Source organism: Mauremys mutica, chromosome 9, assembly GCF_020497125.1.
Source record: "Mauremys mutica isolate MM-2020 ecotype Southern chromosome 9, ASM2049712v1, whole genome shotgun sequence".
Lineage (NCBI taxonomy): Eukaryota > Metazoa > Chordata > Testudines > Geoemydidae > Mauremys > Mauremys mutica.
In genome coordinates, this window is record NC_059080.1 from 72,768,567 (window position 1) to 72,784,567 (window position 16,001).

Below are 16,001 nucleotides of genomic sequence, written 5' to 3' on the forward strand. Positions count from 1 at the left end.
AGCCGCCAGCAGGAGCCGGGCTTCCGTGGCCGAGAGGGGCCCTGAGCTCTGCGCAGAGCCTGCAGCTGGCCGCCCACCCCCTCTGCTCCCGGAGCGGTGGGGCCAGGGGTCGGGTCCCGCGGGCCTCCCCGTTGCCCCCGTCCTGCAGGCTGGGCCGGGCGGGTAGCGTCGCTCCCGACACTGGGTGGCGCTGCAGCCCCGCTCTCCCGGCTCTCTCCGAGGAGCCAGAGCGATTCCTCCGCAGCGTCTCCGCCCCCCGCCATGGCCGACGTGGAGGACGGAGACGAGCCGGGCGCCCCCCACGCTCACCCGGGCTCCTCGGGCGCCAAGGCGGGCGCTGCCGACAAGATGTTCTCGCTGAAGAAGTGGAACGCGGTGGCCATGTGGAGCTGGGACGTGGAGTGCGACACCTGCGCCATCTGCCGGGTCCAGGTCATGGGTAAGCGCCGGCGGGCCACGGCCTCCCCCCGCCCTGGGCGGAGCCCCCACCCCCTCACTGCCCCTCCCCCTACCGCGGCCAGGCCTCACAGTCTGGGGGAGGGGCCTGTATCTGCTCACTGCCCCCCCCCGCGGGGAGAGCCCCACATGCTGGGGGGAGGGGCCTGTAGCACCTCGCTCCCCCCGCGGGGAGAGCAGGGGGCCCTGTATCTCCTCACTGCCGCCCCCCCGCGGCCAGAGCGCCCCCCCCCATCCTGGGGGCTTGAATCTCCTCTCTGCCTGCCTCCCTCCCCAGGAAAACCCGGGGTTTCTGATGGAGCTTGTACATACTGTCAAGTATCAGAGGGGTAGCCGTGTTAGTCTGGATCTGTAAAAGCAACAAAGAATCCTGTGGCACCTTATAGACTAACAGACGTTTTGCAGCATGAGCTTTCGTGGGTGCATCTGAAGAAGTGGGTATTCACCCACGAAAGCTCATGCTGCAAAATGTCTGTTAGTCTATAAGGTGCCACAGGATTCTTTGTTGCTTGTACATACTGGGTTCCTTCTTTCCCACACGGACCTGTTTGCTGAGACGATACCAAGGCCATTTATGTAGTGCCTAATGCCCTACGTCTGTGTTTGTCCCACGTCCTAGCAGTAATTGCACGAAGGATCCTGTGCTGGTACCAATGGGTGATGTAGCTCTAGGTGTGTCTGTACCAGAAATACATAATCAGAGGCTTCACCTAAGCAGTCAGCTTTACCTTGAAATAAACTCTAGTTGGTTGACCTAGCCCAGCAGCTCTCATGTAATGAGGGGACACTGAATAAACCAGACTCTGTAGGCTGCCATTTGGTGGCTGAGCATGGCCTATGGTGCCATTGAAGTGGTGGTGGGTCCTAACAGGTGATCCTCCTTAACTAGCCAAACAGAAACTTAATGGCTTAAATTGGATCACTTACTGGAGTCCTTCATCTCTGTGCAACTACTTCACCATGCTGAAACCTTGTCTGTGGTCTGCTCGTCTCACTACATTTCACCAGGAAATGGTTGCTCTTCAGAGGTGATGTCTAGTGTATTCTTTGTGTTATCTGTTAATTATGTCTTGCAAACCACTCTTGCATAAATGAAAGGTCGCATTATTGCATTAGCTAAAATTTATTATCACTATATTTGTACAAATCTCCCCAACTGATTACAAATATTAACACTTATCCAAAAAAAGGTTCTTATACCCATTTGTCAGATGTTACTGGAGTATCTCCTTCCCAGTAATATTGCTGCAGCTGTACTTTGGCTGAAAACAATGTTTAAAAGTAGCTTAAATTGTACCGATTAAGACATTGATAGCATAGCAATTACATATAATTATGATGACCTAAATACATTAAAAAGTGTGAATTTTTTTTGCTGTTTGAGATTGGATAGCTCAGGGAGTTAATAATTGGAGACACACAGAGCCTTTTCATCTCTAGGTCACCATACAAATGCAGCTTGGGTAAGGAGTAATCTAAGTTACCATTTTATGTCTAGTCAGTGTTCTGCATAATACAAATATGGTTTCTGTCCAATTCCCAGTAGGTGGGTATTCAAATTACAAAAGCCACGGCAGTTGGCACACACTGGCAGTTTCAGTAGACTGGCCAAGGACAGAATGAATAGGGAAACTGAACTGTTTTTTGTGTTGTAGAGACAGAATCGCCAGAAAATAAAGAAAATATTTAACACTTTTATATAGTGCTTTTCATCTATGAATTTCAAAGTGTTTTACAAAAATGGATAAGAAACCCCTTTAATGGGATACTGAGGTTAAGTGACTTGCCCAAAATCATTCTTCCACTGTTTTTCTGGGAAGCGAAAGATTGAGAATCCAATCTGAGTGCCCATCATGGCAATATTGGACATAACTAGCCCCGCCATTTCTCATATATTTTTGTTTGTGTCTAGAACAGTCTTTTGAGCTGGGAGAATTTATGAGCATGCTAGAGCAGTGCTCCCCAACCATTTTGGCTGGCGGGCGCCAGCCGAAGGACCACTGCGGCGGTGGAGCACCCGCCAAAATGCTGCCTAATTTCGGCGGCGATGCCTCTCAATGATGTCGCTTGCTGTCGACAAATGACGTCATCGAGAGGCGTCCCCGCCAAAATTTGGGAGTGACGCCTCTCGATGATGTCACTTGTCGATGGCAAGTGGCGTCAGCGAGAGGCGTCGCTGCCGAAATTCGGGGGCGACGCCTCTCGATGACGTCACTTGTCGATGGCAAGCGGTGTCAGCGAGAGGCGTCGCTGCCAAAATTTGGGGGCGACGCCTCTTGATGACGTCACTTGTCGACGGCAAGCGGCGTCAGCGAGAGGCGTCCCCGCCAAAATGCCGCTGCGGCATTTCAGCGGGTGCTCTCCCGGGGGCCACGACGCGGGTGCATTAAGATGCCCCCGCGGGCACCGCGTTGGGGACCCCTGTGCTAGAGGAAAAAAGACTATAGCGCAGAATGAAGTAGTGAAAAATATCTTCAGTGTCTTATTTAGCTTGACTTTATACAAGGAGTTTTAACATGGTTTGAAGACAGTTCACACGTGGTCTTAGTTGGGCTGGTAAACAAAGCTCTCATCAGGACTGAGAAATTATCTGCAATAGAATAACATTTTCTTAAAAATACAGTTTTTAGTTATATCCAATAATGGATTTTACTGAACCTGATTTATGAGGAAGTAGAAATAGCACAAAAGCACTGTGGAGAATAGATCTGAGTTCATATCTCTACTCATGCCAATTATGTTAGATCACAGAATTAAAGGGAAAAAAGGCTTAGATTAAATTAAAATTCCTCTTATATTTATACCAAAGGAATAAATGTTTTCTGTGGAGCTAAATATGGAACTCTGATTGTCTTTATATTTCAGTTTAAAAAAAATGATAGGATTATTAGTAAATTTGATATTTCTGAAAGTGATTGACTGACGACCCAGATGCTGGCAACAGGGATTGAAGTGTTTGAAGGGTCCCCTACCTGTTATATCTTATACACTATTGAGATATCTACTCCTGCTTCTGCCCCACCAAATATGCCAAGACTTCATTGCCCATTTGTCAAATTTTCCAACAAGCACCTTCTCCCATGGTGTTCCTTATGCATGGAATAGCTCCTTGTAAAAATCTGTAAAGCCACAACATTGTCCTTCTTCAGATCCCTCCTTAAAACACTCCTCTATTATGACGCCTTCCAAAAATTTAATAGTGGCCACTGATGGTCATGATGATTACAGTCATCCCACCTGTTACTGCAGAGGTGTGCAAACTATGGCCTGGGGGCTGCATCCGGCCCTCTAGACATTTTAATCCAGCCCTTGAGCTCCAGCTGAGGAGCGGGGTCAAGGGCTTGCTCCACTCTGACATGCTGGGGCTCCATGCAGCTCCCGGAAGCAGTGGCACATCCCCCCTCTGCCTCATATCATAGAATCATAGATTATTAGGGTTGGAAGGGACCTCAGGAGATCATCTAAGTCCAACCCCCTGCTCAAAGCAGGACCAATCCCCAAATGGCCCCCTCAAGGATTGAACTCACAACCCTGGGTTTAGCAGGCCATTGCTCAAACCACTGAGGTATGCATAGAGGCAGCCAGGGGGCTCCACATATACCCCCACAGCTTCCATTGGCTGGCAACCATGGCAGCGAGCAGAGCCGCCTGGCCGCGACTCCGCATAGGAGCCGGAGAAAGGACATGCCGCTGCTTCTGGAAGCTGCTTGAGGCACACACCACCCAGAGACTGCACCCCCGTTCCCCGCCTGCCCCTCAACCCCCAGCCCTGATCCCTTTCCTGCCCTCCAAACCCCTCAGTACCAGCCCCACCCCAGAACCCGCACCCCAGCTGAAGCCCTCACCCCCTCTGACACCCCAACCCCTAATTTCGTAAGTATTCATGGCCCATCATACAATTTCCTTACCCAGATGTGGCCCTGTGTCATTGTGTCCTTCCCCTGCCTGTTTGTTGTATTTCCTGTCTTAGGCAGGAAATAATAAAAGAATAAATAAATGAGTGAAACTCCTGATTGTCTACTAAAGGAAGAGCTGCTCTTCTCTGCCTCATTTGGGGAAACGTTGCTGCCTCAGCATTCCCATTCTCTTTGCTGTTTGATGACTGACTAGGTGAGGAATCTGAAGTGGGAGCAGCAGTAAGCGCTTACATAGTGTGGAGCAGCCGCTGATGTATTACTCCAACCGAGAGTCCCATATCCTTATTCCTTTCTGTCCCCTACAAGATTAGACACCATTTAAAAAATATGTATTATATGTCCCCATTGATCTCTTTACTTACATTGCACAACTAATAAATGATCTAAAACTATAGGATGTGGGTGTGTGTTTTATATTCTGGTGAAGTTTAAGGTACTCATCAAGTAAAATTGCTGTGTAAAAAAGGTGGTGTGGGACAGGGTTTGATGGGAGGCTGAAAAACAATAAAATTGTGAATGATTTCCTTAAAAGGAGATGTTGACATCTGAAAAACAAATTCCTGAAGTTGCAGGTTGCATGTGAGTGCTCTTATTTAATTTTTAATCTGCTTGAGTGGATTTGGCAGAAGTCTCCCAATGGTCCCATATACAAAAAGGAGATTTTTTTTTTCATTTTTTTTTTTTTGCAGCAGGAGAGCTCATGAAAATGTCCAAACAAAATGGAGGGTGTGAGGAGTTTGTCTTACAGTTTCCAGTTCTTTTTACCTCCTGAAAAGATATATTTTTCTTTTGGTATGCATAGTGCTTGTATTTTAATTTCCTTTTTATCCAATAAATACAGTTGAACTAGATGGCAGAATTCAAGCTTTTACCTTTATAAATATGTTCCACGGTTTATATTTCCATTAGAAAAGCCAGTTTTAAGAATTGCATTCTGAGCATCAAATTGAGTTTTGTTCATGTTTACTTTTAGATGCCTGCCTTAGATGTCAAGCTGAAAACAAACAAGAAGATTGTGTTGGTATGTAGTGATTTCATTCTCATGTTTTTCAGCAAAGGCTTTTTCTCAGTGGGGTGCTTTTTTAAGTTTGAAGATAATACTAATTTTATTAATGCGCAAAAATTAACTACAGCAATACTAATGTAAAAAGTCACACTGTCATAGAAAAGTGCTTGACTGAGCAAACCTGCAACTAGTCATTTATGTATGTGTTTGTGACTGGGAAGAACTAGTTATATAATTCAGGACAGACTACTGTAGACTTTTGAGTTAGATAGGAAATACCTACTATCTCTTCCTTTAAGATAGATACTAGAAGATATAACAGAAGAACTTCACTGAAACCTGCAAGTGTGGAATAAAATTTTGTCTAGGTTATGAAGCCATGGAATATATATTTGATTGTCTTTTCCTCATCCAAGATTTTTGAGGTTTCAAAGATCTTATTTGTTATTGTTTTGTTAATCTGCTTTTCAGTTGGAAAAGTGTAGCCCTAAGCATTATATTAGATTTTTTATGTGATATGTAGACATTCAAACATTTTTTTAACTTGGAAGTATTACTCTTTTAATTGAACTTGTAAAATCAATTATGGACATTTCCACCTCTTTGCTGTTTCCTTTATAAAACACATAATCTCAGTTAATTCAGTAGTATTATTTTAGTTGATCAGCTTATTGTCTATAAAAGAAATTACCACTTCCACATTCCATGGTTGTCCTGTTAGGTCTCCCATTTAAAGACAGATATGAAAGAGAAAAAATACAAAACTTACAACAGTCCTGTGAATAGTGCCCTCGTCTACAATCACTGCTAAATGAAAACTAGAAGGAAAAAAAAGCAACTAGTACAATGCAGAATTAGTCCAGTTTAGTATATTTAAATGATTATAGCCTTTGAACAACCTCTGATGTAGCTAAGAGCCCATTTTAAATGCTTATGTACTAGTGTCCTATATTATTTTATTTATCGTGTATCGCAACTTTGAACTTTAAAAATTCAAATAAAATGTTAATTAGAATTTGTTCATATGCCCTTAAACCTTTGGCACATGATGGAAAATCAACACTGAAACAATACACTAACTATACCTAATTAATGAACCAGTAAAAAGTAAGATAGAATTTAGCCAGGCTGTGGAAGTTTCCAAACCACTCACAGGCTTCCCTTCTCCCTCAGTAATGTTTATAGTATTATGTATTATTTATATAGTGCACAGCACTGTGTTAAGCATTCTACAGATGTGTAAGAATATGAAAGTACGTGTATATGTCTCTTGAATTAGAAATAAATTGGTAGACATGTTTTAAGTGGCTAATGTGTGAGACATAACCCTGTAGAACACAATATTCTATTTATGGAAAATACTGTCAAACCAGTAACACTAATCTAGTCTAAATCAATAAATCATTATAATGTATTATTGCCCCAAATATCATATAACCCTCTATTTGCTCTAAAAATCTGAGTTAGATTGTTAGTACTCTTTATTGTGAATGTAGTTTGTATGTCTATATTAAACAGTATAACTGGAACATATCAAGTATTTTCTTTTCTTTCAGTTGTCTGGGGAGAATGTAATCATTCCTTCCACAATTGCTGCATGTCACTATGGGTGAAACAGAACAATCGCTGTCCCCTCTGTCAACAGGACTGGGTGGTCCAGAGAATAGGCAAATGAAAACGTTGGCAGTTTTTCTGTTGAACTTGTTTCAAGCAATATATGTCTGATGCCATATATCAATATGAAAGAGAGGAACACTCGTGATTCATTCAATTTATATCTATGTTAAAAGAATACTATGGTTTTGTTGTGCTTGAACATGCTCTAATGTGTTGGTGTGCCATTTTCTCTGATCTTATTTCAACATCCTTCCACAGCTAAGGACCATAGGAACACTACCTTAGAGTCTGTCTCTCTGACAGTGTTCTGGTGTAAATTGTATCAACTGCTTAGAAATGCTGTGGTGCCGAAAATACACAATTACAATCTACCTTATGTTTTTGGTAAGGAAATGTAAGAAACCAATCCATTCAAAAAGGCCTTGTTTATGCCTGATATGCTGTATAATTGATTGAAAAAAAGAAATTCTTGCCATTCAAATAATACTGCATCCACACCAAACCCACCATAAATAATTTTGCCCGATAGTGAGTTTTTGACTAAAATAAATAGTGTGTGAAACATTTTTGTTGTTGTTCTTTCCCTCCCTTCCTCCCCTCACCTCCCCCGGTCCCCAGTATGGTAGCAACCTCTTATTTAGGTTTTAGTACAGGCTTGTTTTTGTCATGGCTTAAGAAATCTGACTCTATAGTTCATTGGATTTTAATAGCCTGTTCTTTTATAATGATATATACGTGGTTTCTCCAACATACAATTTTAAACTTTTACTATGTTAGGATTTTTATTGTAATTTCTAGTAAAAGCAATGGGGGATGTCTTTAATCCAGCATTGGGCCATTTTAATAACCATATTTGAAATTAATTAGCTGGCGATGTTAAAATATTGGTTTGGAACTAACTGATCATGGATGTATTTTAGATAAATTGAGAACCATATCTACAAATCGTTTCAAAAATCTACCGGTAATTGACAAAATAGATGTTATAAAGAAAGCATATGCTAATTAAATGTAGCAAGAATCTAATGCAGCACATTGTTTCATCTTGTCAGTATAGGTAGGTCTATTTGGGAATATGTTTTGTATCCATTTGTCTGTTTGAATGCCCTCATATAGGTGGTGGCCTACCTTTTTGATTGCATCATGCTGACGTCTGTTAGCAAACCTACCTATATGTCTTGATCACTCACTTCACTGTGTGCTAATGCCACCTGCTGGGAAAAAGGTGAACTCACTGAAAGTTGAACATCTTGATTGGCTGGAATCTACTAGAACAAACATTGTATATCTTTGTATACCAGGCCATAAATGTACATGGCAATTTACAAAGCACATTACAAAAGTTAAGATGCAGTCCTTGCCTGGAAGAGTTTACAATCTATACCAACTAGACCAGGGGTAGGCAACCTATGGCACGTGTGCGAAAGGTGGCATGCAAGCTAATTTTCAGTGGCACGCTGCCCCCGTCCTGGCCACCGGTCCGGGGGGGCTCTGCATTTAAATTTAATTTTAAAAGAAGCTTCTTAAACATTTTAAAAACCTTATTTACTTTACATACAACAATAGTTTAGTTATATATTATAGACTTATAGAAAGAGACCTTCTAAAAATGTTAATGTATTACTGGCATGCAAAACCTTAAATTAGAGTGAATAAATGAAGACTCGGCACACCACTTCTGAAAGCTTGCCAACCCCTGGACTAGACAAACATACAGAAATTAACTCAGGTGGGAGAGCAGGTTTGATGATCATTAAATCTCCTTCCCCAACACAAAGAGAGAAGGTGCACAACTTCTTCCTTACTGAATAAAAGTATCACAGCTATTAAACCCCATTCTAATATCTCTCCCACCCTCAACAAAGAAAATAACCCACTTTAAATGCTTATGTAGACGCCCACTCTTCCCCCTCAACAAAAATCCCCTTCATAGCCGCCCCCCATATATGCACACAAATTCCCAGTCAATCCTTGATGATAAATTCTTAGCACTTGTAGAGCTTTTTCATTTTCAAAGCCATTTACAAACAGCTAAGGACAAGATTCAGCGAAGTGCAGGGCCGGGGAAAATGAGAGTGCTCAGTTTCTCATGTGATTAGTTCCTAGTTAAGGAGTTCTCTTTCTTTAGAGGAGGCTTTCCAAAGTGAAGAACTTCAGACCTGGCCTACTCTTAAAATTTAGATCGACGTAACTACAGTGGTCAGGAGTATGAAAAATCCACACCTTGGGCATCCTACCTATGCTGACCTAACCCCCCCCACCCCAAGGCAGACACAGCTAGGCAGATAGAAGCGTGCAGATCTGTCACCCTAGCTGCCATAAGGTGGGGACAGGGTGTTCCTACAGCAATGGGAAAAACCCCTTTCCTCACTGCAGGCTGAGTCTACACTACTGGGTGATGCTAGCCTAACTACAGCACTGTATCTCTGCTGATAGAGTCCCTGTAGCATAGATGTGGTCTTAATCTCCTGCATTTACTTATGGCCCACCCTGTAAGGCGCCACATTATTGCTTTAATCTTTTTAAAAGAAACTGCAAAGGTAAGTTCTAACTTTTATGTCAGAGATTTATGGAGCTGTGCAATGATTTGCTGTGCAGCGCATACTCCAATCAAACCTCTTTTCCAAACTTGCTTTCTCTCAAAAAGGGGGAAAAAATGAATCATTAAACACAAAAACCACCAACTACCCAGAACTAGATGGTTTCACTTTTAGAGTCACATGCTGAAGTGGGTCAATGCAACATTTCTCCTGGCCTTGTCTCTTCTTTATAGCTAAGCATCTCAGGCACTTGTGAACTTAACTACTGGCAAAGGTCTTGCTTTTGTGACTGTGGGACTTGGTGGAAAGTCAAATCCTATTGTCCTGAAGTCAGGGTGTAACTTTGTAATTATTCTTTTTGACGGAGGAGTGGGTCTTTGCTACTGTCTTGGCTGTATGCCTGCATTTGGGAAAACTTTTAGAATACAGTTTTCTGTACATTTCTTCATTGGAAAATTTCCTCACTCTAGTGAGTGTCTGTAGAAAAGAGTAAAAGGAAATAGTTTGAGTCCAATAATAAAATTAAGTCTATGTATCATTCAAATTAACATCAAAATATAAATTGACTTGGAGGCTGTCGTGAGTTCTACACAAAACACCTGTGCCTATGTGGAGCCACATTGATTTCCCATGTCCAAAATTAAAGCCTACTTGCCAGAATGAAATATGCTGATGCCGCCAAGCTGTGCCCACTTCTGCTCAGTCTCCAAATAAAAATTTTATTAAAGCTAGTGTTAAAATTATATAATACACAGGTTGAGAAAAGAGTGTCTGTACATCTGGGTATAGTGCTTTGATTATCCACAAATGCAAAGTTTGTTTTTAAAGTCATAAGATACATATAGTGCATAATCAGCAGTAACCCAAATTTAGGTGAGTAAATTTAAGAATACAGTTTAGATATTAGCATCCAAGTATTCGGGTACATCACTCATGAAAAGTTATACAAAGAGTTGGTTATGGAAAGCACATATATCAGTGAGTGAAGATTGTCCCTCAGTAATTGAGAATTTAGGGTAGGTTGTTCATTTAGAAAATACAATCCACGAGGAAAGTATTTCAGTTACTTTCCCCACTGCGCTTCTCGTCAGCACTCCAGGTATTGCCCTCCTGGTATTGCCAATGTCCGGAGTTGTGTTCTATGTAGATGTCCCTTGACCATCTGATGGCATCCGACACCATGAGTTGCCGCATCAGCCAAGCATAGCATTGACCGATTCCACATTCTCCCAACACTCGCTTGTTAGTGGAGTCCCATATGCCCAAAGCTCCAACGATCAGCACGTCGGAACTTGGTAATCCTTAGCTCTCAAGTTTTCGGCCAGAGGGGCGTATATCTCCACCTTTCGAGCTCGGGCATCATGGAAGGCCGGGGTCCTGTTGTCGAAGGGCACTGTGACATCCACCATGATGATCTTCTTCCGGTCCTTGCAGATGTTATTCTGCGGATGGCAGAGTTATTCTCCTCCCACCTCCCAAATTAATCAATACTGTTCCCTACCTCAAACACAAATAAAATCAATTAATGCTACCCCTCAGCATGCACACAAAATAAATAAATCAGTGTTGCATTCTGCAATGAATAAATTAATGCTGGACCACTTTTCTTCTCCTCCTACCAAAAAAAAAAATTCTTATTAATACTGGGCATAGACACCCCAGATGCCTTACCAGTAGTAGAGCCCAGACCAACCTCCCCAGCAATAGTGCAGCTATGTCTCTGCAGTTTTAGGAAGACTGCACTGGTTACACTTGGTACAAGTTTAGAAGGTTATCTTCACAATGAGGGTTATCTTCACAAAGAGAAAGAAAGAAAGATTCCTACTCACCAGTGGCAAGTAGAGCACCATAAAAATATGGGTATTTCCTTGATCTGCTTCTGCCCTGGAACAGAAACATCCTGCCATTAGGCTCTGACTCAGGTACCTGGTGCAGAAATGGAAATATTTGCATTGGTAATTTAGAGAGAGATTACTGAAACCTGTTATAGGGTCAACATATCCTGGGATTCTGCTTCGATCATTTAAACAAGTTGTGCTAAGGGGCTAAACAGAGAGTAATTTCATAGCATTTGTCTTTTAGGGATAGCATGGCTCAGGAGGAGTTGGTAATGTGGCCAATTTCAGTGTATCTTGAGCACTCCATACTTTCAGAATGTTTTTTTAGGTTTATTTGCAAGCCACAGGGCCCTGATGCTAGACGACGTACTCTGTCTGGTCGGCTTTGGGCTGCAAAAACATCTGTATCCCAGCCAGGCAGGTGACAACCTATGATGGAGTTTTCTTTTTATTATGTGAACGGGATCAATGGTTTAGGTCCATGTGGGCCTGATTTTCAAAACTGCATATGTGCCTAATTTGTACTTCCAAAACGCCATGATTCTGTACGTAAATTGCATGGCAAAATACCCAGCTTCCATATGCTGTTGTGATAATTGCATACCACTTTAGGCATGTAACTTCATGTGTGCAGTTCTGAAAAACCCACCCTTAATATTTATATATTACTGCCAGTTAAACCAGTCAAATCCACACTGAAGGGAAATAAGTAGAACATCAACCTTTAGTAACAGGAATCACTAAAGGGTCTTCATAATTCATTCCCTTCTCTCCCCAACCTAAGTGTAAGGTAGTAGATATGAATTAGGTCTTTTCCAAAGTTAAGGAGGCAATGGCTCCATCTTTCTTAAAACTAGCTATATTTCTTCATAACATCTCTATGAGATTTTTCTGTTAAAAAAGTTCAGGTATTTTTATTAGAAGATATACTTTTTGGTCTTAATAGACACATGCTAATTTCCTTCTTCGTTTTATCCATCTTTCATTTTGAACCGTGTCTTTTTGTTGTTCATTGTTTACAGGATTCAGGAAGTCAGTCTGCTTTCCTACAATTACCACTACGTTCGTGCTTATTCCTGTCTTTTGTGAAACATCATCTGCATATGTCTACATTCATTATTGCTATTAGGGTCAAATGGAGCCTCTTCCAGACAGGTATCAATGCCTTCTTATTTGTAGTGAGAAGTCCTTGATGCAGCAAAGATGCCTCTTTTGGATGTTCATTTAACAGAGGAAATCCTTAAGATGGCTAATTGATCTTGCATTTCTGCTTTTTATATACTTTCTATGACTTAAGCCATTTCTATAATCATTAAAGCAGCTTTTAAGTTGTCACTGGAGACAGAACTTCCATATCTTGACTTAAAATTGTGTGCTTTACGCACAGTCAAACTTGTTAGGAAAAATAGGGGATTTATTGGTTCTGTTTTGAAATTAAAGACAGGAAAGATACTGTATACAAACCCAAATATATGCCTTTATATGTAATTATTGTTGTCTAGCTCCTGCCATATGGGAGATGGATGCTTAATATTCTAGCTGGAGTATTTTCCAGTCACTTTATGTTCTAGAGTTATGTAGTCAGTAAGTTTGTACTTGTACAGTATTAGAAGGCTGGAGGGAGTTTCCACATTATACACTTTTATGGGGTGGGCACATGACGATAACTATGGGCCACAGGACTATGGTGGAGGAATTATAATGTACTGCTTGTGGGGTTTTATATTGGTGGGTGTTTTTTGTTGCTTTGCTGAGTAATTAAAGGAAGAGGGGAAACACAGGATATAAAACTTCTAATAAACCTCTGATTTTCCTTCAGATTTGAGAAAAATCAAACTTGCTTTTGGCAAGATTCTGAGAAGAATCCGTAAGTGGCATCACATCCCATTAAGCATTCTGAAACATTCTTCCAAACAGTCCTTATTTCTGAAGAAAATATCAAACACCTGTAATTTCAAGGTTTAAACCTTTTTTTAACAATATGGGTAAAAACAAGATTTTCAGGTGAAAGCTTCTTTTGGCTTAGGAGGATGTTTGAACTCTTCCTGGACTATTTTTCATTATTCAACTACTTTATAAATTACATTGGTAACAAATGAGAATGAACTTTATCTATACAGTTGATTTATAAATAGCAAGTGAACATTTAAGCAGTTTCCTTTAAGAGATGTAAGATACAGGAAGCAATTTGCTCTGTATTGGCTTTCAGCAAAGTGCTGGTAAGATTAATGTGCGGTTACTGTTCTTAAAATCATGTTGTACCATTAAAGAACATAATATATAAAACATCTGAGAATGGCAAACCAATTCACAATAAGAAAATACACTGCCTTTAGAGATGATAGTTACAAAAATTACTTCTATTGTCAATTTCTGTCCATTTTCATTAAAATTGCTGTTTTCAGATAAGTAGTATGTATAGAACAATGAAGGCAACAAGGGCTACCGACATCTCTCTTTTGTTGAAGAGGAATAGGTTAGCTGTTGCTAGAAACTTAGTTTTTAATACTTTAATCTTTACCTTAAATAACAATGCATAATAGCTAATAGAATAGTGATCAAAATGATCAAAGAATGTACAGGCAATAACATTTTTTATATTCCATTGTTTTTAAATAGTCAACGGGCAACAGAATATTTTTCCACAAGTGATATTCCCAATCAGCTAAATTCATAGTATATTTCCAGTCCCTTGAATTACCAAGAGCTGAAGTAAGTAGATGCTCTCTTGTCCTAAGTGACATTTTCAGGATTCAAAAAGCTTGGACAGTAGTTTGCAGTGTAGGATAGAGGTTTGTTTGTTTGTTTTGGGGGCTGGGGCAAGGAGGATATTTTTAGGAATGTAATGGAGAATCACTTGTCTCTTAAACAAGTTCAGATTGTTTCCACTTCGCTATGTGTGAGGGAGACCAGGATTCTGTGGTGTTCTGGTTGTACACACAGATCATTATTTTTAGAACAGCAGCAGTTCTTAGCCTGTTCTTCATCTAATCCAATTTCTGTTCTTTTAGAGGGAGCAGCATATGACAGCAGTGAACTTTGTGCACTGTATATGTGCAGCTTACAAGCATTTTGTTGTGTGTGTCGAAGGATGTGATGGTGCTCAACGATCAGAACTGAGTGATTATTAAACAACTCCAAACACCCCCTGCGCTTTTTCTGCTGTTACTCTCTTCTGACTTATGTTTCAGGAACGGCTTTGACTTTTGAGTGGCTTTTACATCTTGTAACAGCTTTTATTTTATTTTACATATGTTTTAATGTAATTTCCAGTACCCCAAAGCTCAGGGTGCAATGGGAAGAAGTCAAGGAGATTTTGTGTAACCCCCAGGGTCAGGGTGCCATGAACAGTGGATGTGTGTGGGATTTTGACCCCACCCGAAAGGGCAAAGTGCCATGGAGTGTGTGTGTGTATCTGTCTATCCAAGGCACACTTGCAGAGGGGAAGGAGCCAGTAGACAGTGGTTGGGTGTGGAATTCTGGCACACTCCAGTGGCCATGGGCAGTGGGTGGGGTGGGAATCCTGGCACATATAAGGGGCAGGAAAGGGTCTGTGCTGAGGGTCACCAGCCAAGCTGTGCCTATTCAGTGACGGCAGTGGGAAGGTTTTCCTGGGATGTCATCCCGCTGGCTATAGATAGCAACCCCAAAGCTCCTTAGAGAGAAACCTCTTACCAGTCACTTTCCACAAATGGTACATACACCTAAAGGTACTTAGTGAAAATCCTTGAGAGGTATTTAATGCTAAAGCAGCTAGTCTCCTCAGTGTCTCTCTGAAGCCCACACAAACACACGCAGGCAGGGAGAGGTGCAAGACAGCCCCAGGACCAGTGAGTGACTTTGCCCCAGCCAGGCTTTGCTACCCCAAGAGCTCATCAAGATGTGTGACATGGGGGGCCTGGACAACCTGATTGCCAACACAGCATACCTGCAGGCCAGGAAGAGCACAGAAGGAGACACCAGGGAGATGCAGAGGAGGCGCAAGAGCCTCTCACTGCCCAAGCCTGAGCAGTGCACAGAGGTCAGGCAGGCCCTCCCGGCTGAGTATGAGAGCATCTGTGAGCAGCAGCCCATTGGCAAAAGGTTCTTTAGGGATTTCTTAGAGACCGTGCCTGAATACCTGGTGGCCAAGGACTTCCTGGATGAGGTGTCCAACTGGGAGCTGGCAGAGGACAATGCCAAGAGTAGCATCATGCAGAGCTTGGTCACCAACTTCCTGAAGTCTGGCTCCAAGGGCTACCTAGCCTTCATGAGCTCAGACCTGGCCAGCAAGTGCCAGGCTGCCACTGAGAAGGACTATGAGAGTATCTTGCAGCTGGCCAAGGAGGAGACCAAGGCTTTCCTCCGGGAGAAACCCTTCCAGGACTTCCAGAGAACCTCCTCCTATGACAAGTTCCTGCAGTGGAAAGTCTTTGAGAGGCAGCCAGTGAATGAGAAGTACTTCTACGAGTTTCGGGTGCTGGGCAAAGGTGGCTTTGGAGAGGTAGGAGAAATACTATCAATCCCTTCCCTGGTCTAATGGGTGGGTATGGGCAATGCAGAGAAGAGCCTACAAGAGACTAGGCAGACATCAAAGACCTTGAAAAACTAACTTCCTCCTTGGCAAACCAGTGTGATGTAACCCAGT

The 16,001-nt window shown here is 42.1% G+C and overlaps 2 protein-coding genes across 3 annotated transcripts in view; both read left to right on the forward strand.

Moving 5' to 3' along the window:
• The first annotated feature begins 22 nt into the window (after positions 1-22).
• On the forward strand, positions 23-7,560 carry RNF7 (ring finger protein 7). Of its 2 annotated transcripts, none has more exons than XM_045029129.1 (3): positions 23-432; positions 5,347-5,394; positions 6,936-6,992. In XM_045029129.1, exons 1-3 carry the CDS (start codon positions 262-264, stop codon positions 6,990-6,992), a joined length of 276 nt encoding a protein of 91 aa, XP_044885064.1. In that variant the 5' UTR covers positions 23-261. The 2 variants fall into 2 exon arrangements, with proteins under 2 accessions (XP_044885064.1, XP_044885063.1); XM_045029128.1 differs by having other exon boundaries at positions 113-439; positions 6,936-7,560.
• Positions 7,561-15,020: 7,460 nt separating this feature from the next.
• The window catches only part of GRK7 (G protein-coupled receptor kinase 7), a 32,785-nt gene continuing 31,804 nt past the window's right edge, over positions 15,021-16,001 (forward strand). Inside the window, exon 1 of the mRNA XM_045029032.1 lies at positions 15,021-15,857. Coding sequence (XP_044884967.1) covers positions 15,255-15,857 — 603 coding nt within the window. The 5' untranslated portion in view covers positions 15,021-15,254. The remainder of the gene's footprint in view (positions 15,858-16,001) is intronic.